Here is a 23,260-nt window from a genome sequence, read left to right as displayed (position 1 = left end):
TGTGTCAAATGTATCAATAGCATTGCGGAAGGGTAAAGGAGGTGCTAAATCTCAAAAAGTTAGCAGAAATGTATTGAATGACGAAGAATCTTTGAAAAAGTTGTTGCAGTTTGATGATGGGTTTCGTTTTCTTAAACCTATTCGAGGTACCCCATCTTTTTGGCAGGGAGCCCAGCGTGATTTGTTGGCTTGTGTTCGTCAGTTGGGTGTCCCCACCTGGTTTTGTTCGTTTTCGTCAGCTGACATGCGGTGGAAAAATCTCCTCAATAGTATTTTGAAGCAGGCAGGTAGAACAGAGACAGCTGAACAGTTAGAATGGGCAGACAGGTGTCAACTTTTGCGTGGCAATCCGGTCACTGCGGCCACAATGTTTGATTTTCGCTGGCATTGTTTTTTGAGAGAGGTGCTCATGTCTCCATCTAATCCTATTGGCAAAATAAAGGATTATTTTTATAGGGTGGAATTTCAGCAGCGTGGATCACCACATGTTCACTGCCTCTTTTGGATAGAGAATGCCCCAATAATTGATAAAAACACAGATGAAGAGGTCGTTAAATTTATTGATCAGTATGTTACATGTGAGAAACCAGCACAGGATGAAACATTATTGGACATTGTTACATCTGTGCAACAACATTCAAAACGACATTCAAAATCTTGTAAAAAGAACAAAACTGTTTGTCGTTTCAATTTTCCTAAGCCGCCGTCTGCAAAAACTTTTATTTCACGTCAAGTCAGTGAAGAGGACGGCACAAAATCTTGTAAATGTAAGGTAGATCAAGCACAGAAATTGGACAGCTGTGCATGCAAAAATGAGGGGCAGAAAAAACCAGAGATCATGAAAAAAGAGATTGCAGTCGCCATTATGACAAAAATTAAAACAGCTCTTTCAGATGAGAATGCCAGTTTTGATAGTGTGGAACAGTTGTTTAGACATTTAGGATTAAATCAAACCGTTTTTGAGGCCGCGTACAATCGTGTTGGTAGGAAGACACATGTTGTTTTGAAGAGGCAGGCGAACGAGGTTTGGATCAATCAGTACAGCAAACCACTTTTAAAATGCTGGAATGCTAATATTGACATCCAATATGTCGTTGATGCTTATGCTTGTGTCGTCTACATTATTTCTTACATCTCCAAGGCAGAAAAGGAGATGGGGTTGTTGTTAGGAAATGCTCAGAGGGAAGCAGCTAAAGAGGGTAATAGTAGTGCTAAAGATGCATTGAAAAATTTAGGAAGTGTGTATTTACACAACAGGGATGTTTGTGCTCAAGAGGCAGTGTATAGATTAACAAACATGCATCTTAAGGAGTGCTCTAGGAAAGTTGTGTTTGTGCCGGTAGGGGAGAACACAGTTAGAATGAGTTTGCCTTTAAGTGTGTTAAAACAAAAGGCATCATCACATGATCTTAACGATGAAGATATGTGGATGAGGAATACTGTTGACAGGTACAAGAATAGGCCGAAGGACACTACATTTAATGACATGTGTTTGGCAACATTTGCATCAGAGTATCGGGTTTTGAGTAAAAGTGAAACGTGTGTCAATAAAGTTAAATTAAACAATAATTGTGGTTTTGTTGTGAAAAGAACACGTACGCAGCCTGCTGTTGTTCGTTACGTGCGCTTTTCGGAGACAAAGAATCCGGAATTGTTCCATCAGAGCATTTTGCAGTTGTTCCTGCCGTATTGTAAAGACAGCCAGCTCAAACCGGCAGGATTTGAGACATTTGAGCAGTTTTATAGTCATGGTCGTGTGAGATTAAGTGATAAATCGCTACATTCGGTGAAAGCCGTTGTCGATCAGAATAGATGCAAATTTGAAAGAGATGCAGACGAGTTGGATGATATCCAAATTTCAATCAGTAGTGATGGTGTTGTGGAAGATGCCTGGTGCGAGTTGTGCCCAGAGCAGGAGTTGGAGCGTTTAGAGTGTATAGAGGAACGTAGAGAGACTGAGCAGATGGTGGACGAACCTGTAGATGGCATTCCAGACTTAGCAATAAACGGTAAAGATGTTGCACATTTAGAAAAGAGGAACAATGTCCTCTGCAGACGTGACGGTTTGGCTTTAGTTAGATCACTGAATGAGACACAGATGTGTGTTTTTTATCAGATTAGGCAGTGGTGCTTAGACAGGGTAAATGGAGCAAAGCCAGATCCGATACATGTGTTTATTACAGGCGGTGCGGGGACAGGTAAGAGCCATTTGATCAAGGCTGTACAGTACGAGGCAATGAGGTTGTTGTCGAGAGCGTGTCGTGATCCGGACGACATTTGTGTTCTACTGACAGCTCCTACGGGGATAGCGGCGCATAATATAAATGCACCTACTATTCACAATGCATTTAGCATTGGTAAAGATGTACGCTTACCTTACACTCCATTGGGTGAGGAGAAGCTGAATTCTTTACGTGCTAAATATAGTAGCTTGCAGCTTTTGATAATAGATGAAATCTCCATGGTCGATCACAAACTATTGGCTTATATCCATGGAAGATTAAGACAAATTAAGCAATGTGGTGACTATTCCCCGTTTGGAAATGTTAGTGTAATTGCAGTTGGAGATTTTTATCAGTTGCCTCCAGTGAAAGGGAGAGCTTTGTATTTAGATGACGTAGGTGTTGATTTGTGGTCTCACTTGTTCAAGATTGCGGAATTGAAAACAGTTGTTCGTCAACAAGATCAGGTCTTTGCAGAGTTGTTGAACAGAGTTCGAACTCGTTCAAAGGGTACCCCAATGTTGGAAGGCGACATTGAAATATTAAACCGTTGTGAAACCGGCGAAGACAGCTCAGCTTTGCACATATTTCCCACAAATCGACAAGTAAATGAGCATAATGTACAGCAGTTGTTGAAGAGTTGTCCGGATTATGTCGAGATAGAGGCTCAGGACTATGTGAATAGTAAGAAGACAGGCAAGCTGGAGTTGATAAGCGGACATCATTCCAGAGCATACGACACATGTCTGGATGAGACGCTGCTTTTAGGGAAAGACGCTCGTGTAATGCTGTTTAAAAACTTAGATGTAGCGGATGGTCTAGTTAATGGGGTGTGTGGAACTGTCACACACATAGTTTATCCAGAGAACGACGAAACGAGGTTTCCTCAGACAGTGTATGTTAAATTTGATGATGATAGGGTAGGCGTACAGAAGAGGAAACGCTGTGCATTTGCCTCTGCAGTCGAAATGGGTTCCACGGGCATTGGACCTGAAGAGGATAGGGTAACTAAAAAGGGTGGAATGCGAAGGCAATTTCCACTGAAGCTTGCCTGGGCTTGTACTGTCCATAAAGTACAAGGCCTTACAGTAGATCAAGCGGTAGTGTCACTTGAAAAGATTTTTGCAGCTGGACAGGCGTATGTAGCTTTAAGTCGGGTTAGAAATTTGTCAGGGTTGGTAATTAGGGACTTTAAGGAGAAAGCAATATATTGTAAGGACACAATTAAAGATGCAATTGAAAACATGCCCCCCTTCATGGTCGAGAATATGACAAGGCACACGTTCAATACACAGACCTTTACTGTGTTTTTGATAAATGTGCAGAATTTGGCCCAACATGTATCTGATTTGGCATTGTGTACACAGCACTTGCAGCTTAACTGTATTGCTGTTACAGAAACATGGTTGCCTGCAGTTTCCTCATGTGAAACTGTAAAGATGGATGGTTATGTTTTTCATAATCAGCCAAGGAAATTGTCTTACAGTAGCAGCAACCCAATATTGTCAGAAATTCAAGGCCAACAACATGGTGGCGTTGGCCTTTATAGTGCAGACAATTTGGCATGTAATGTTCTCCAGGTACCAAATGTAAATTTAGAATGTTTGGTTTACCACTGCACTAAATATAGTATATTGATGGCAGTAATTTACAGACCACCATCTTATCCCATGACTTTGTTTAAACAAAATTTAGGCAAATTACTGGATTGGCTGGATCCACAAAGTGATACAATTGCTGTCATGGGAGATTTCAATGACGACATTTTGAAATCATCGTCAGTTGCCAAATTCATGACAAACAAAGGGTTTGTTCAATTAGTGAAACAACCGACAACAGAAAACAACACACTAATTGATCATGTGTATGTGAAAACAACACATTATATTGTTGAATCATTAGTGGTGCCAACTTATTTCAGTGACCATGAGGGGATCATGTGTTCTTTTACATCTATGACCTAGGAGAACAGTTAGGGAGAAAGCACAAATAGCAGTAGTAAAACGTGTGTGTGTGTGTGTGTGTATATGTATATGTATATATATATATATGAGGAGTTTTATGTTGTGTGTTTTAATATATAAAAAACAATAAAAAAAAACAAAAACAAACAAAAAAAAAGTTCTTCATAATGTTTAGTGTTTTATAAATGCATGTTTCCTTAGGAGTTTTGTGTAGTTCTATATAGTGTGTTCAATATAAAAAAATTAAAAAAAACACAAAAAAACGGTTTGATATAAAAAGGGTTTCGTTTCCTGCATTGCAACAGCATTTTAAACTAAAACATGTTTTGACAAATAGTAATAATAATTGTAATCGCTGATCTCAATGATACACATTTGGAGTTTTATAAGGCAAACATTTTATAGAAAACGTTTAAGCTCATATATAGCACTTACTATATTGCAGGAATTGCATAATATCACTTGCTGCCAGTCATATGCTGTTGCTAATGCAGGTTTTGCTTTACCTTTCATGTAGGCTCAAAAAGCAAAAGGCACTGGTAATGGTACTCCTGGTTTACTGGGACGGGGTTCGATTCCCTGCGGTGTCTTGCTGATTGTTTTGGTATTTACATGAAAGGCAATATTTTACTCAATGAAATGTATAATAAGTGTGACTAAACTGTATAACAGAAAATGAACATCAAATTACCCCTTACATTACCACAAAAAAACATCATTCAAACATAATCATGATGAAATTTTATTTAACAGCTTTTAATACTGTGAAGAGTGTTTGTAACTAAAGAACAGACACTGAAAAATTATAATAATGATCTTGTCACGACCTATGGCTGCAGTGTCTGTGTTGTGCTTTTTGTGCTTGTGTGTTGTGTTTGCTTGCAGAGGTGCACTGGAAGGCTGGGCAGAGTTTACAATCTCAGGTAGCATCACACTCATCATCAGCGCCCGCTTAAAAGCCCTGATTCTCACTGTAGCTGCTGCCAGAGGATTTTGTGAACGACACACGGTATATGGCAGCGTCAATAGTGTTTTCTAGGCCTACTGTAGTCCACCTGTGTTTTCCAGTACAACGATGAACTGTGCCTTGCTTTGTGTACAGTCTCCATCTGAGCACCGACCAACGTGTGACTCTGCTCCAGCGTACTGATACCTCAGCACCTCTGCAACACTCAACCTGTCTTGCAGTCCTACGAGCAGCTAGACACCACACAGCTCTCCAGCAGCATCGACCTCAAACCATCATCAGCTGTGAATTCAGTTGTATTCAAATAAAGAACCTTTTCCTCCTGCTCCAGACTTGTGTCCACTTTTGGCTTCAACCAGGTTCTATCAAGTTTGCTCCGTCCAGAATCAACAGAGCTATGTAGGCTTGGAGGTCTACCATGTCCAATGCTCAACGTGCTAAATGTAAAATCAAAAATGAAAATGAAACTGTTCTTTCATCATTTAGCAATAAAAGCGCCACCTATTAACCGATTTGCACGGGATTTTGCAGAAACCATCATCGGGCCATGGAAGACAATCAGCAAAAGTTTTGTGGTAATGGGAGTATATTTGGTAAAGATATGCAAGACTGTCTGTTTGACCACAAAGTGCAGGAAATTGTTGTTTTATATTTCGGCTGTTCTTTAGACTATCACAATTCTTTTAATAACTTTTTGTCAGGAGGGTCCACAGGTGCTGTGTGCATAGTTTGGTGCAAATCAAAGAAATTGTCTGGGAGGAGTTAGAAAAAGTAGGTTAGCAACATTTTGCAAATGTGCGAATTGAATTCTAGCATGACAGTGGGCGTGGCCTACATCACACAATTCGGCTGTATTCAGGGAACATATAGATATAATGTTTAACAATGTGCACCATATTATGTGGGAGTAATTAGCAAAAAACGTTATTTCTTGATAATAGCGCCACCTGCTGGTCATTTTTGGTGTGTGAGTTACAGGGGCCAGTCTATACCACCCCTATGAATTTCATGTCCATAAGTGTTATGGTGTGGGCACAGTGCCAAATATAAAATGAAACTGCCACCAGAGCGCCACCTAGTGTCAGATCGGTAACACCTTCGTCAGTTGTCCTCAGGAGGGCATTGGCAATCACTGTACCAAGTTTTGTGTTAATCCGACCAACCAATGTGGAGATATTAAATACTTCAATTTAAATAGCGCCACCTAGTGGTCACGGGCCAAGATTTTGCACAGAGCCTTAGGGGCTCATGGGGAAGTAGTGTCCTGAGTTTCATGTCATTTGGACACACCAATGTGGAGCTGTGCAACACTTCCTGTTTTGACCCAAATCTACAGGAAGTTGTTATTTAATAACTTGAGTATTGTTTGGAATAGCAAAATTCTTTTAATAACTTTTTGTCAGGAGGGTCCACAGATGCTGTGTGCAAAGTTTGGTGCAAATCGGTGAAATTGCCTGGGAGGAGTTCGAAAAAGTAGGTTTGCAACATTTCGCGAGCTAGCGAAAAAAAACGGTAGGCGGAAATGGGCGTGGCCTATATCAGGACATTCAGCACAATTCACTGAACGCGTGGATGTAAGGTTTTTGAATGTGCGACAAAGTATGTGCGAGTTATTAGCCAAAACGCACTTTCCTTGACTGTAGCGCCACCTAGTGGTGAAAATTCACAACGACAACAGATTATAAAATTTTTCGCCAAGCCCAATGACTTTGCCAAAAAAAATCGCGTTTTCATACATGTTCAGGCAGTGAAAAATGCGATCATTTGGGACGAAGGAAAACTAAAAATAATTAAAGCTGCAAGCAGCGATGAACGGGCCCTCGCAGTCCACGCGCGTCGGGGCGTGCTGCCGTCGTTGCATGCTGCTGTCGGGGCAAGCTGCTGTCGTTTCATGCTGCTGTCCGGGCATGCTGCTGTCGGGGCTTGTTCATGCAACAACTTCCGTAGAGGAAACAAAACTGAAGGCAGTGAAGCTGCTGTTTCGTCATTTAGCAATAAAAGCGCCACCTATTAGTCGATTTGCACGAAATTTTGTAGAAATGCTCATCGTGCCATGGAACACAATTGCCAAAAGTTTTGTGTTAATCGGACTGTATTTCATCAAGATATGCAGGACTGTGTGGTTTACCACAACGTGCAGGAAATTGTTGTTTTATATTTTCGCCGTGCTTTAGACTATCACAATTCTTTTAATAACTTTTTGTCAGGAGAGTCCACATATGCTGTGTGCAAAGTTTGGTGCAATTTGGAAAAATTGCCTGGGAGGAGTTCGAAAAAGTAGGTTTGCGACATTTGGCGAATTTGCGAATGGAAATTCAGTGCGAACGTGGGCGTGGCCTACATCACACGGTTCGGCTGTATTCAGGGAACATATAGATATAATGTTTAACAATGTGCACCATATTATGTGGGAGTAATTAGCAAAAAACGTTTTTTCTTGATAATAGCGCCACCTGCTGGTGATTTTTGGTGTGTGAGTTACAGATGCCAGTCTATACCACCCCAATCAGTGTAATATCCATAAGTGTTATGGTGTGGGCACAGTGCCAATTATAAAATGAAACTGCCACCAGAGCGCCACCTAGTGTCAGATCGGTAACACCTTCAACAGTTAACCTCAGGAGGACATTGGCAATCAGTGTACCAAGTTTTGTGTTAATCCGACCAACCGATGTCAAGATATAAAATACTTCAATTTAAATAGCGCCACCTAGTGGTCATGGGCCAACATTTGGCACAGAGCCTTAGGGGCTCATGGGGAAGTAGTATCCTGAGTTTCACGTCATTCGGACACACCAATGTGGAGATATGCAACACTTCCTGTTGTGACCCGAATCCACAGGAAGTTGTTATTTAATAACTTGAGTATTCTTTGGCGTATTAAAATTCTTTTAATAACTTTTTGTCAGGAGGGTCCACAGATGCGGTGTGCAAAGTTTCGTGCAAATCGGTGAAATTGCCTGGGAGGAGTTCGAAAAAGTAGGTTTGCGACATTTTGCGAGCTAGCGAAAAAAAACGGTAGGCGGAAATGGGCGTGGCCTATATCAAAAGATTCAGCACAATTCACTGAACGTGTGGATATGAGGTTTTTGAATGTGCGACAAAGTATGTGGGAGTTATTAGCCAAAAAGCACTTTCCTTGATTGTAGCGCCACCTAGTGGTGAAAATTCACAACGACAACAGATTATAAAATTTTTCGCCAGGTGTGACATATATTCCAAGTTTGGTGAGTTTTGGGGTATGTTCAGGCAGTGAAAAATGCGATCATTTGGGACAAAGAAAAAAAAAAATAATAATCACTCGAAAAACAATAGGGACCTCGCAGGTTTCCTGCTCGGGCCCTAATTAAAGCTGCAAGCAGCGATGAACGGGCCCTCGCAGTCCACGCGGGTCGGGGCGTGCTGCTGTCGGGCGTGCTGCTGTCGGGGCATGCTGCTGTCGTGACATGCTGCTGTCGGGGCTTCTACTTGCAACAACTTCCATTGAGGAAATGAAAGTGAAGGCAGTCAAGCTGTCATTTCGTCATGTAGCAATAAAAGCGCCACCTATTGGTGGATATGCACCGAATTTGGCACAAACCCTCATGTGGGCATGGAAGACAAATCAAAAAAGTTTTGTGTTAATCGGACTGTATTTCATCAAGATATGCAAGACTGTGTGGTTTACCACAACGTGCAGGAAATTGTTGTTTTATATTTTGGTCGTTCTTTAGACTATCACAATTCTTTTAATAACTTTTTGTCAGGAGAGTCCACAGATGCTCTGTGCAAAGTTTGGTGCAAATTGGAAAAATTGCCTGGGAGGAGTTCGAAAAAGTAGGTTTGCAACATTTGGCGAATTTGCGAATGGAAATTCAGTGCGAACGTGGGCGTGGCTGACATCACACGGTTCGGCTGTATTCAGGGAACATATAGATATAATGTTTAACAATGTGCACCATATTATATGAGAGTAATTAGCAAAAAACGTTTTGTCTTGATAATAGCGCCACCTGCTGGTGATTTTTGGTGTGTGAGTTACAGATGCCAGTCTCTACCACCCCAATCAGTTTCATGTCCATAAGTGTTATGGTGTGGGCACAGTGCCAATTATAAAATGAAACTGCCACCAGAGCGCCACCTAGTGTCAGATCGGTAACACCTTCGTCAGTTGTCCTCAGGAGGCCATTGGCAATCAGTGTACCAAGTTTTGTGTTAATCCGACCAACCGATGTCGAGATATAAAATACTTAAATTTAAATAGCGCCACCTAGTGGTCATGTGCCAAGATTTTGCACAGAGCCTTAGGGGCGCATGGGGAAGTAGTATCCTGAGTTTCACGTCATTTGGACACACCAATGTGGAGATATGCAACACTTCCTGTTGTGACCCAAATACACAGGAAGTTGTTATTTAATAACTTGAGTATTCTTTGGTGTATCAAAATTCTTTTAATAACTTTTTGTCAGGAGCGACAACAGATGCTGTGTGCAAAGTTTGGTGCAAATTGGTGAAATTGCCTGGGAGGAGTTCGAAAAAGTAGGTTTGCGACATTTCGCGAGCTAGCGAAAAAAAACGGTAGGCGGAAATGGGCGTGGCCTATATCAGGAGATTCAGCACAATTCACTGAACTCGTGGATATAAGGTTTTTGAACGTGCGACAAAGTATGTGGGAGTTATTAGGCAAAACACACTTTCCTTGATTATAGCGCCACCTAGTGGTGAAAGTTCACAATGACAACAGATTATAAAATTTTTCGCCAGGTCTGATCTATATTCCAAGTTTGGTGAGTTTTGGGGTATGTTCAGGCAGTGAAAAATGCGATCATTTGGGAAAAATAAAAATAAAAATTAAAGCTGCAAGCAGCGATGAACGGGCCCTCGCAGTCCACGCGGGTCGGGGCGTGCTGCTGTCGGCCGTGCTGCTGTCGGGACATGCTGCCGTCGTTACATGCTGCTGTCGGGCGTGCTGCTGTCGGGGCATGCTGCTGTCGGGGCACGCTGCTGTCGTGACATGCTGCTGTCGGGGCTTCTACTTGCAACAACTTCCATTGAGGAAATGAAAGTGAAGGCAGTGAAGCTGTCATTTCGTCATTTAGCAATAAAAGCGCCACCTATTGGTCGATTTGCACGAAATTTTGGAGAAATGCTCATCGTGCCATGGAACACAATTGCCAAAAGTTTTGTGTTCATCGGACTGTATTTCATCAAGATACACAAGAATGTCTGTTTGACCACAATGCGCAGGAAATTGATGTTTTATATTTTGGGCGTTCTGTGGACTAGCACATTTCTTTTAATAACTTTTTGTCAGGAGGGTCCACAGATGCTGCGTGCAAAGTTTGGTGCAAATCGGAGAAATTTCCTGGGAGGAGTTCGAAAATGTAGGTTTGTGACATTTGGCGAATTTGCAAATGGAAGTTCAGTGCGAACGTGTGCGTGGCCTACATCACACGGTTCGGCTGTATTCAGGGAACATATAGATATAATGTTTAACAATGTGCACCATATTATGTGGGAGTAATTAGCAAAAAACGTTTTTTCTTGATAATAGCGCCACCTGCTGGTCATTTTTGGTGTGTGAGTTACAGGGGCCAGTCTATATCACCCCTATGAATTTCATATCCATAAGTGTTATGGTGTGGGCACAGTGCCAAATATAAAATGAAACTGCCACCAGAGCGCCACCTAGTGTCAGATCGGTAACCCCTTTGTCAGCTGTCCTCAGGAGGCCATTGGCAATGAGTGTACCAAGTTTTGTGTTAATCCAACCAACCAATGTCGAGATATAAAATACTTCAATTTAAATAGCGCCACCTAGTGGTCATGGGCCAAGATTTTGCACAGAGCCTTATGGGCTCATGGGGAAGTAGTATCCTGAGTTTCACGTCATTTGGACAAACCAATGTGGAGATATGCAGGACTTCCTGTTGTGACCCGAATCCACAGGAAGTTGTTATTTAATAACTTGAGTACTCCTTGGCGTATCAAAATTCTTTTAATAACTTTTTGTCAGAAGCGTCCACAGATGCTGTGTGCAAAGTTTGGTGCAAATCGGTGAAATTGCCTGGGAGGAGTTCGAAAAAGTAGGTTTTCGACATTTCGTGAGCTAGCGAAAAAAAACGGTAGGCGGAAATGGGCGTGGCCTATATCAGGAGATTCAGCACAATTCACTGACCGCGTGGATACAACGTTTTTGAATGTGTGACAAAGTATGTGGGAGTTATTAGCCAAAACGCACTTTCTTTGATTGTAGCGCCACCTAGTGGTGAAAGTTCACAACGACAACAGATTATAAAATTTTTCGCCAGGTGTGACATATATTCCAAGTTTGATGAGTTTTGGGGTATGTTCAGGCAGTGAAAAATGCGATCATTTTGGCAGAAGAAAAATAACAAAAAATAAAGAATAATAATAATAATAATAATCACTAGAAAAACAATAGGGTCCTCGCAGTTTCACTGCTCGGGCCCTAATAATAATAATCATTACAATTACAATAGGGTCCTCGCAGTTTCACTGCTCGGGCCCTAATAATTAAAGCTGCAAGCAGCGATGAACGGGCCCTCGCAGTCCACGCGGGTCGGGGCGTGCTGCTGTCGCGGCGTGCTGCCGTCGTTACATGCTGCTGTCGTTACATGTTGCTGTTGTGACATGCTGCTGTCGGGGCTTCTACTTGCAACAACTTCCATTGAGGAAATGAAAGTGAAGGCAGTGAAGCTGTCATTTCGTCATTTAGCAATAAAAGCGCCACCTATTGGTCGATTTGCACGAAATTTTGTAGAAATGCTCATCGTGCCATGGAACACAATTGCCAAAAGTTTTGTGTTCATCGGACTGTATTTCATCAAGATACACAAGAATGTCTGTTTGACCACAATGCGCAGGAAATTGTTGTTTTATATTTTGGCCATTCTGTGGACTAGCACATTTCTTTTAATAACTTTTTGTCAGGAGGGTCCAGAGATGCTGCGTGCAAAGTTTGGTGCAAATTGGAAAAATTGCCTGGGAGGAGTTCGAAAAAGTAGGTTTGCGACATGTGGCGAATTTGCAAATGGAAATTCAGTGCGAACGTGGGCGTGGCCTACATCACACTGTTCGGCTGTATTCAGGGAACACGTAGATATAATGTTTAACAATGTGCACCATATTATGTGGGAGTAATTAGCAAAAAACATTTTTTCTTGATAATAGCGCCACCTGCTGGTGATTTTTGGTGTGTGAGTTACAGATGCCAGTCTATACCACCCCAATCAGTTTCATATCCATAAGTGTTATGGTGTGGGCACAGTGCCAATTATAAAATGAAACTGCCACCAGAGCGCCACCTAGTGTCAGATCGGTAACACCTTCGTCAGTTTTCCTCAGGAGGCCATTGGCAATCAGTGTACCAAGTTTTGTGTTAATCCGACAAACCAATGTTGAGATATAAAATACTTCAATTTAAAGAGCGCCACCTAGTGGTCATCCACCAAAATTTTGCACAGAGCCTTATGGGCTCATGGGGAAGTAGTATCCTGAGTTTCATGTCATTTGGACACACCAATGTGGAGATATGCAACACTTCCTGTTTGGAACGAGATCTGCAGGAAGTTATTATGTAATAACTTGAGTATTATTTGTAATTCCAAAATTCTTTTAATAACTTTTTGTCAGGAGGGTCCACAGATGCTGTGTGCAAAGTTTCATGCAAATTGGTGAAATTGCCTGGGAGGAGTTCGAAAAAGTAGGTTTGCGACATTTCGCGAGCTAGCGAAAAAAAACGGTAGGCGGAAATGGGCGTGGCCTATATCCGGAGATTCAGCACAATTCACAGAACGCGTGGATATAAGGTTTTTGAATGTGCGACAAAGTATGTGGGAGTTATTAGCCAAAAGGCACTTTCCTTGATTATAGCGCCACCTAGTGGTAGAAATTCACAACGACAACAGATTATAAAATTTTTCGCCAGGCCTAATGACTTTGCCAAATAAAATCGCGTTTTCGTTCATGTTCAGGCAGTGAAAAATGCGATCATTTGGGACAAAGAAAAATAAAAAAAAGAATAATAATCATTTGAAAAACAATAGGGACCTCGCAGGTTTCCTGCTCGGGCCCTAATTAAAGCTGCAAGCAGCGATGAACGGGCCCTCGCAGTCCACGCGGGTCGGGGCGTGCTGCCGTCGGGGCGTGCTGCCGTCGGGGCGTGCTGCCGTCGGGACATGCTGCTGTCGGGGCTTGTTCATGCAACAACTTCTGTAGAGGAAACAAAACTGAAGGCAGTGAAGCTGCTGTTTCGTCATTTAGCAATAAAAGCGCCACCTATTGGCCGATTTGAACGGAATTTTGTAGAAATGCTCATCGTGCCATGGAACACAATTGCCAAAAGTCTTGTGTTCATCGAACTGTATTTCATCAAGATACACAAGAATGTCTGTTTGACCACAATGCGCAGGAAATTGTTGTTGTATATTTTGGCCGTTCTGTGGACTAGCACATTTCTTTTAATAACTTTTTGTCAGGAGGGTCCAGAGATGCTGCGTGAAAAGTTTGGTGCAAATTTGAAAAATTGCCTGGGAGGAGTTCGAAAAAGTAGGTTTGCGACATTTGGCGAATTTGCAAATGGAAATTCAGTGCGAACATGGGCGTGGCCTACATCACACGGTTCGGCTGTATTCAGGGAACATATAGATATAATGTTTAACAATGTGCACCATATTATGTGGAAGTACTTAGCAAAAAACGTTTTTTCTTGATAATAGCGCCACCTGCTGGTCATTTTTGGTGTGTGAGTTACAGGGGCCAGTCTATATCACCCCAATCAGTTTCATATCCATAAGTGTTATGGTGTGGGCACAGTGCCAATTATAAAATGAAACTGCCACCAGAGCGCCACCTAGTGTCAGATCGGTAACACCTTCGTCAGTTGTCCTCAGGAGGCCATTGGCAATCAGTGTACCAAGTTTTGTGTTGATCCGACCAACCAATGTGGAGATATAAAATACTTCAATTTAAATAGCGCCACCTAGTGGTCATGGGCCAAGATTTTGCACAGAGCCTCAGGGGCTCATGTGGAAGTAGTATCCTGAGTTTCATGTCATTTGGACACACCAATGTGGAGATATGCAGCACTTCCTGTTGTGACCCGAATCCACAGGAAGTTGTTATTTAATAACTTGAGTATTCTTTGGAATATCAAAATTCTTTTAATAACTTTTTGTCAGGAGCGTCCACAGATGCTGTGTGCAAAGTTTGGTGAAAATCGGTGAAATTGCCTGGGAGGAGTTCGAAAAAGTAGGTTTACGACATTTCGCACGCTAGCGAAAAAAAACGGTAGGCGAAAATGGGCGTGGCTTATATCAGGAGATTCAGCAAGATTCACTGAACGCGTGGATATAAGGTTTTTGAATGTGCGACAAAGTATGTGGGAGTTATTAGCCAAAACACACTTTCCTTGATTATAGCGCCACCTAGTGCTGAAAATTCATAACGACAGCAGATTATAAAATTTTTCGCCAGGACTAATGTCTTTGCCAAATAAAATCGCGTTTTCATACACGTTCAGGCAGTGAAAAATGCGATCATTTTGGCAGGAAAAAAATAATAATAATAATAATCATTACAATTACAATAGGTCCTTGCAGTTTCACTGCTCGGGCCCTAATTAAAGCTGCAAGCAGCGATGAACGGGCCCTCGCAGTCCACGCGGGTCGGGGCGTGCTGCTGTCGGGGCGTGCTCCTTTCCCGAACCCATTGCCCCGTTATTGTGCGCGCATGTCTTAACTGGTGAAAGTTCACAATGACAACAGATTATAAAATTTTTCGCCAGGTCTGATCTATATTCCAAGACAGGGGGAATATTAATTGTGTGTCTCTGTTGGCCCAGTTGATCTCAGTTGCTACGGTGATGGTTGTCGGAACTCCCTAGCAATGGCCTGTGACCACAGCTGCTGTCTGTGACAGAGCTGATCTGAGAGTGATTTCTGGCTCAGAAGTAGGACTTCAAACTACTGCTATATCTTCAAAACCAAACATGATATCGGCAAAATTTCTTCACCGTCAAGCCAGAAAGGCCTTAAAGAACACAGCCATAATTTTTTGTGGTCCTAGCTTCTAAAATGTGGTAATAGGAGCGAGTTCAAAACAGGTGCAGTTTGGAAAATCCTGGAAAATCCTCCTCCCGATTAACATTGGAGTAAATGGAACAGTTGAGAGCTACTCTTGTTGGTTAGGGGCAGATAAATCAAAAACCGTAAATCCTACTGATAAAGAAGACACATTGGGAGAAAGAAGACAAGTGTGGCTACAACTCTGTGAAAAAATCACATTTCTACTGTGTAATTTGTGGCTGGGATCGTCAGAGAAAGAGAATTTCTGAGAGTTTTTTTTGAGTGTCCCACACTCTGGCAGTTGGTTCTGCACGAACATTCCGCAATACACAATCATTGAAAAAACTAAAATTTTCAAAATTCTTTAAAATTCACTCAGCATCATTAAAGGGTCACAGTTCAAAAACGAAACATTGTGGGAAAAAAGTTCAAATACGACTTAAATAGACAAGACCCGTGCCTACATTTTAAAGTTTGAATGGTGTTTCTAGGTGAACGTAGGCCAGAGCTAGGAGATGTTTGAAAAACGTCGAAGAAATGCTCATCGTGCCATGGAACATTTTTGGTGTGTGAGTTACAGGGGCCAGTCTATACCACGCCTATGAATTTCATGTCCATAAGTGTTATGGTGTGGGCACAGTGCCAAATATAAAAAGAAACTGCCACCAGAGCGCCATCTAGTGTCAGATCGGTAACCCCTTTGTCAGCTATCCTCAGGAGGGCATTGGCAATGAGTGTACCAAGTTTTGTGTTAATTCGACCCACCGATGTGGAGATATAAAATACTTCAATTTAAAGAGCGCCACCTAGTGGTCATCCACCAAAATTTTGCACAGAGCCTTATGGGCTCATGGGGAAGTAGTATCCTGAGTTTCATGTCATTTGGACACACCAATGTGGAGATATGCAACACTTCCTGTTTGGAACGAAATCTGCAGGAAGTTGTTATGTAATAACTTGAGTATTATTTGAAATTCCAAAATTCTTTTAATAACTTTTTGTCAGAAGGGTCCACAGATGTTGTGTGCAAAGTTTCATGCAAATCGGTGAAATTTCCTGGGAGGAGTTCGAAAAAGTAGGTTTTCGACATTTTGCGAATTTGCGGAAAAAAAACCTGGGGCGGAAATGGGCGTGGCCTATATCAGAAGACTCAGCAGAATTCACTGAATGCGTGGATGTAAGGTTTTTGAATGTGCGACAAAGTATATGGGAGTTATTAGCCAAAACGCACTGTCCTTGATTATAGCGCCACCTAGTGGTGAAAATTCACAACGACAACAGATTATAAAATTTTTCGCCAGGTCTGATCTATATTCCAAGTTTGGTGAGTTTTGGGGTATGTTGCGGCCGCCAAATATGCGATCCTTTGTGAGGAAGAAGGAGAATAATAATAATAATTAAAGCTGCAAGCAGCGATGAACGGGCCCTCGCAGTCCACGCGTGTCGGGGCGTGCTGCTGTCGGGACATGCTGCTGTCGGGGCATGCTGCTGTCGTTACATGCTGCTGTGTGGGCTTGCTGCTGTTGAGGCTTGTTCATGCAACAACTTGCGTAGAGGAAACAAAACTGAAGGCAGTGAAGCTGCTGTTTTGTCATTTAGCAATAAAAGCGCCACCTATTGGTCGATTTGCACGAAATTTTGTAGAAATGCTCATTGTGTCATGGAACACAACTGGGAAAAGTTTTGTGTTAATCGGACTGTATTTCATCAAGATACACAAGAATGTCTGTTTGACCACAATGTGCAGGAAATTGTTGTTTTATAATTTGGGCATTCTGTGGACTAGCACATTTCTTTTAATAACTTTTTGTCAGGAGGGTCCACAGATGCTGCGTGCAAAGTTTGGTGCAAATCGGAGAAATTGCCTGGGAGGAGTTCGAAAAAGTAGGTTTGCGACATTTGGCAAATTTGCGAATGGAAATTCAGTGCGAACGTGGGCGTGGCCTACATCACACGGTTCGGCTGTATTCAGGGAACATATAGATATAATGTTTAACAATGTGCACCATATTATGTGGGAGTAATTAGCAAAAAACATTTTTTCTTGATAATAGCGCCACCTGCTGGTCATTTTTGGTGTGTGAGTTACAGGGGCCGGTCTATACCACCCCTATGAATTTCATATCCATAAGTGTTATGGTGTGGGCACAGTGCCAAATCTAAAATGAAACTGCCACCAGAGCGCCACCTAGTGTCAGATCGGTAACCCCTTTGTCAGCTGTCCTCAGGAGGGCATTGGCAATGACTGTACCAAGTTTCGTGTTAATCCGACCAACCGATGTCGAGATATAAAATACTTCAATTAAAAGAGCGCCACCTAGTTGTCATGGGACAATATTTTGCACAGAGCCTTAGGGCCTCATGCGGAAGTAGGATCCTGAGTTTGACGTCATTCAGACACACCAATGTGGAGATATGCAACACTTCCTGTTGTGACCGAAATCCACAGGAAGTTGTTATTTAATAACTTGAGTATTCTTTGGCGTATCAAAATTCTTTTAATAACTTTTTGTCAGGAGCGTCCACAGATGCTGTGTGCAAAGTTTGGTGCAAATCGGTGAAATTGCCTGGGAGGAGTTCGAAAAAGTAGGTTTTCGACATTTCGCGCGCTAGCGAAAAAAAACGGTAGGCGGAAATGGGCGTGGCCTATATCAGAAGATTCAGCATGATTCACTGAACGCGTGGATATAAGGTTTTTGAACGTGCGACAAAGTATGTGGGAGTTATTAGCCAAAACGCACTTTCCTTGATTATAGCGCCACCTAGTGCTGAAAATTCACAATGACAACAGATTATAAAATTTTTCGCCAGGTCTGATCTATATTCCAAGTTTGATGAGTTTTGGGGTATGTTCAGGCAGTGAAAAATGCGATCATTTTGGCAGAAGAAAAAAAATAATAATCATTACAATTACAATAGGGTCCTCGCAGTTTCACTGCTCGGGCCCTAATAATAATAAGAATTCTTACGATTTCAATAGGTCCTCGCACGGAGTTCCGTGCTCGGGCCCTAATAAATAATAAGAATAAGAATCACTACAATTACAATAGGGACCTCGCAGGTTCCCTGCTCGGGCCCTAATTAAAGCTGCAAGCAGCGATGAACGGGCCCTCGCAGTCCACGCGCGTCGGGGCATGCTGCTGTCGTGACATACTGCTGTCGGGGCTTGTTCATGCAACAACTTCCATGGAGGAAATGAAAGTGAAGGCAGTGAAGCTGTCATTTCGTCATTTAGCAATAAAAGCGCCACCTATTGGTCGATTTGCACGAAATTTTGTAGAAATGCTCATCGTGCCATGGAACACAATTGCCAAAAGTTTTGTGTTCATCGGACTGTATTTCATCAAGATACACAAGAATGTCTGTTTGACCACAATGCGCAGGAAATTGTTGTTGTATATTTTGGGCGTTCTGCGGACTAGCACATTTCTTTTAATAACTTTTTGTCAGGAGGGTCCAGAGATGCTGCGTGAAAAGTTTGGTGCAAATTGGAAAAATTTCCTGGGAGGAGTTCGAAAAAGTACGTTTGCGACATTTGGCGAATTTGCAAATGGAAATTCAGTGCGAACGTGGGCGTGGCCTACTCACACTGTTCGGCTGTATTCAGGGAACATATAGACATAATGTTTAACAATGTGCACCATATTATGTGGGAGTAATTAGCAAAAAACGTTTTTTCTTGATAATAGCGCCACCTGCTGGTCATTTTTGGTGTGTGAGTTACAGGGGCCAGTCTATACCACCCCAATCAGTTTCATATCCATAAGTGTTATGGTGTGGGCACAGTGCCAATTATAAAATGAAACTGCCACCAGAGCGCCACCTAGTGTCAGATCGGTAACACCTTCATCAGTTAACCTCAGGAGGACATTGGCAATCAGTGTACCAAGTTTTGTGTTAATCCGAACAACCGATGTCGAGATATAAAATACTTCAATTTAAATAGCGCCACCTATTGGTCATGGGCCAAGATTTTGCACAGAGCCTTAGGGGCTCATGGGGAAGTAGTATCCTGAGTTTCACGTCATTTGGACGCACCAATGTGGAGATATGCAGCACTTCCTGTTGTGACCCGATTCCACAGGAAGTTGTTATTTAATAACTTGAATATTCTTTGGTGTATCAAAATTCTTTTAATAACTTTTTGTCAGAAGGGTCCACAGATGCTGTGTGCAAAGTTTCGTGCAAATTGGTGAAATTGCCTGGGAGGAGTTCGAAAAAGTAGGTTTTCGACATTTCGCCAGCTAGCGAAAAAAAACGGTAGGCGGAAATGGGCGTGGCCTATATCAGGAGATTCAGCACAAATCACTGAACGCGTGGATATAAGGTTTTTGAATGTGCGACAAAGTATGCGGGAGTTATTAGCCAAAACACACTTTCCTTGATTATAGCGCCACCTAGTGGTGAAAATTCACAATGACAACAGATTATAAAATTTTTCGCCAGGTCTGATCTATATTCCAAGTTTGATGAGTTTTGGGGTATGTTCAGGCAGTGAAAAATGCGATCATTTGGGACAAAGAAAAATAAAAATAACTAAAAATAATAATCATACGAAAAACAATAGGGTCCTTGCAGTTTCACTGCTCGGGCCCTAATAATCATTACAATTACAATAGGGTCCTCGCAGTTTCACTGCTCGGGCCCTAATAATCATTGCAATTACAATAGGGACCTCGCAGGTTCCCTGCTCGGGCCCTAATGATTTAATAACTATCTATTGCATGCAAAGGCATTAAAAATAACATATCACAGTCGAAAACAGGACACATTAAAACACTAATATGTAAACATACTAGCAACTACGTCAAAAAGAGCACCTTTCTCTATGTTGAAGAGAGAGTCAGAAAAATAAAAAATATAAAGTGTTGTGTGTTGAGGTAGCAGGCTCGCTTCAAAAAGTAGCTGTCGTTACTGATTTATCTTTTCTATGGCTTGGCTATGGATTTTAGGTTGCCAACTTTACACCTGGCCAGAGACTACAGATGAAAACTAGCCTCTCTTGGCTAAATCTGACATATTTACAGTAATGTTCACTGCACTGGCAATGAGAAAAAAAAAAGGATAAATAAATAAATAAATAAATGAATAAATAAATAAATAAAAAATCTGCAAATGTGTTTTCAGAACCCATATGTGCATAATCTGTTTTGTAAATGCGTAAAAGAAAAAAAATCGATCTCTTTTTTAAAAGTTTGACTTTTCAGCCATTAATATCCCCTAACCCTCTCAATACACACGGATTGAAATACCGTTACACAACTCTCCACTCAAACGTGTAAGTAGTTTTGTTACAATATTGACCCAGTATAATTCTGCGACCACTTGTCACTGAGATAGTAGTATAAAATTTCTCTGCCTCCCACCAACTCCGCCTCCTCAACTGGAAATATATTAAAAGCTGCAATACAATAACAGCCTGTGTCACTGCTTCTACCCTCTGTAATAAACATATTCAGCTTTAAATCCATTATGCATTATGTTTGTTAATGATAAGAAGCAGCAGTTAAAGCAGTTTGTTATTAAGAAGCCAGATTGTTTTTTAGCTTTGATGCACACTCAAGTCAGAAGTTTGCCAGAAACTAAGTGGTTGAACATTAATGCAGGGCACGTGATTCAACTAAAACTCTGGCTACATGGATTTGCATTTGACTTTCGGGGGAATATAACTCAAATTCACTGGCGTCATTATTTTTGAAAAAGTGTCATTTCTTCTTTCGCAAGCAAAGAGTCCTGCAGAGGCAGTGGCCCCCAACTGGGCTGTCTGCAGGGGAAATGCTACACGAGAATCATACATCAGTGTATTTTCCTCTGGTATTTAAATAAAGCCGCGTGTGTTTACAGACGCATCTGTCGCATTCATGGAGCGTTGCCACTGTGCAAATTACACTACAATTAGTAACCACAACCACGTGTGTTTATACAACTGTTACCAGTTGCTGTATCTCATCATCATATACCTCCACCGCTTCCAACACCGAGAACATCCAGGCTGCTTCGATCTGCTCCAGTCCTGCATCAACACATGAGAGATAGAAAACTGAGTGTGAACAAAGCAAACAGTACATGATAACAGAAGTGATCATATCTGGGTGTCATTGGGAGGTTTTTAATACCAATAATTTGGCAGTTTTTTTGCCTTATTTCTGAGATTTCTTACTTAAAAAAATAATCACTCTTTATTATCTTAAAAATATATAAAACATTTAAAAACTGTAGTGTCTCAGCCTTCTGTGGATGGCATTATGATTATCATTCATTAACCTGAAACAGTGCAGACTTTACCTTAAAGGTGCATTATGTAGTTTTGGGGAGGACATTTTAATCAGAAGAGAAAGATCTTCACTGACTGATGTTTTCTTTCTTTTATCACGACTTAATAACTTGAATAAACAAACTGACCTTAAAGGACAACACAATTTCATGCTGTTTTACTTTGTTTATATGTGGCGGACCCTGCCACCTTTCTTACTTCAAACAGTGTTCTGAGGACCTTATTTTCCTCTGAGAACAGCTTGTTTATTCACTTATGGAAAAACAAAATATTTCTGAGTTTGTATTATTGCCTCATTAATATTGTAAATAATAAAATTCAGAGTTTGGATTTCTTTTCCAAAACTACATAGTGCTCTTTTAGAGTTCAGCTCAGGGTTATCAGGGATGTTTGGACATGGAAAATGGGCACAAGCACTAAAACAGGAACTTTAGCCCCACATAAAAGGCATTATGGTTGTTTTCCTGCAGCACTACTGCCACTTTTATATCTGCATCTCTAAATCAAAGACAATTTCATCTCTATTTGAAATGACAACTTCTGGGAGAGTTCATATGAGGACTCGAGTTAATGATTCTCTATCCCCAGACTGCACAAAAAGACATATAGCAGGCATCCAAATCCTCTACTGAGTCTGGGTAAAAAGTCAAATCAGTTTGAGGATAAAACAAACAAGTGCACTTCCAGCATTTCCTCTTGTACCTTTTCATTTCTCCCGGCAGGATGTTGCGAACACACTGGAGCATGGCCTCGTGTTCTCCTGACTGCTCCAGGTAGAACTGAAAACTATCGACAGAGCTGCCCTCATAACACGTCTGCTTTGTTTCTGCAGCCATGACGGATTTCTCTGCAAATCAAATGAATAGCACTGATTTATGCATGCAAAAGCTACAACAACTATTCAAAAACAAACTTGTAAATAAGGTAAACACCAACTGTGCATTTTAAATATTCATTTACCTTGAACGTGTGGAGAGTAGAGACAGAGAGTCGGCTGTTCTCCCACTCTTTAAGTTGGGGAGAGTTGCTCTCCCCTCCCACAGTCTGGCTGGCTGCCCTCCCATGAGTGTGTGTTGCGTAACTCTTTACTGATGAACTTTGGCTGCACAGCAGAGCCACCGGCAGCTGTCCTGTAAGATTCCTATGCATGTATTCCAGCAACTATTTCAACACCACTTTTCTGAGTAAGTCTCAACAGAATTTTGTTTCAAAAGTTAAACTAAACTCAACATTTTTTACACTTACTGGAAGCACCCACTGCTATGTTTGCAAGTATATTCTACATTACTTCAGGGTTACTATGGTTGCTTTTACACTAATAAATGAAATGCATCCCAGAGATCAGAATAAAATGTTGGCACCGTACATTTCTGCAAACCACAGATACAGACCACTGCCCAGTGAGAGACCACTGCTGTAAGCAGGAATCCACTGGCTATTTTTAACGAGAAACCACTGGATTTTCTTAAGCCAATGTGTGTTTTTGTCCCAACCCCAACCAAGTGTTTTGTGCCTGAACCTAACCAGACCACATGCACAGCGATGTCACTGCACGTACATAAAGACATGTAAATTGCAACAAGAAGAATTGAAGACATAATGTATCTGTGGTTTGCAGGAAAAGACATTGTGAACATTTATCCTGGCGATTGGGTTGGGAAAACATCTCATTAGTAACCAGCTGCAGGTCAGTATTTTATTTCTGCAAAACGTCTGCATCTCCTGCATGATACTGTAACGGTGAGTTTACTGAACTGAACTCTTTA

General features: G+C 41.5%; 1 protein-coding gene across 1 annotated transcript in view; it reads right to left on the bottom strand.

Annotated features, from left to right (window-relative positions):
* Positions 1-22,542, bottom strand: part of LOC141002211 (histamine N-methyltransferase A-like) — a 40,600-nt gene extending 18,058 nt beyond the window's left edge. Inside the window, exons 1-3 of the mRNA XM_073473442.1 lie at positions 22,455-22,542; positions 22,197-22,341; positions 21,181-21,233 (exon numbers count right to left, since the gene is read on the bottom strand). Coding sequence (XP_073329543.1) covers positions 21,181-21,233; positions 22,197-22,330 — 187 coding nt within the window. The 5' untranslated portion in view covers positions 22,331-22,341; positions 22,455-22,542. The remainder of the gene's footprint in view (positions 1-21,180; positions 21,234-22,196; positions 22,342-22,454) is intronic.
* Between the last annotated feature and the right edge of the window lie 718 nt (positions 22,543-23,260).

The sequence above is a fragment of the Pagrus major genome, chromosome 9 (genome assembly GCF_040436345.1).
Source record: "Pagrus major chromosome 9, Pma_NU_1.0".
In the NCBI taxonomy this organism is placed as follows: Eukaryota; Metazoa; Chordata; class Actinopteri; order Spariformes; family Sparidae; genus Pagrus; species Pagrus major.
The sequence above is the reverse complement of the archived record's forward strand: the minus strand, read 5'-3'. Positions and strand labels throughout refer to the sequence as shown.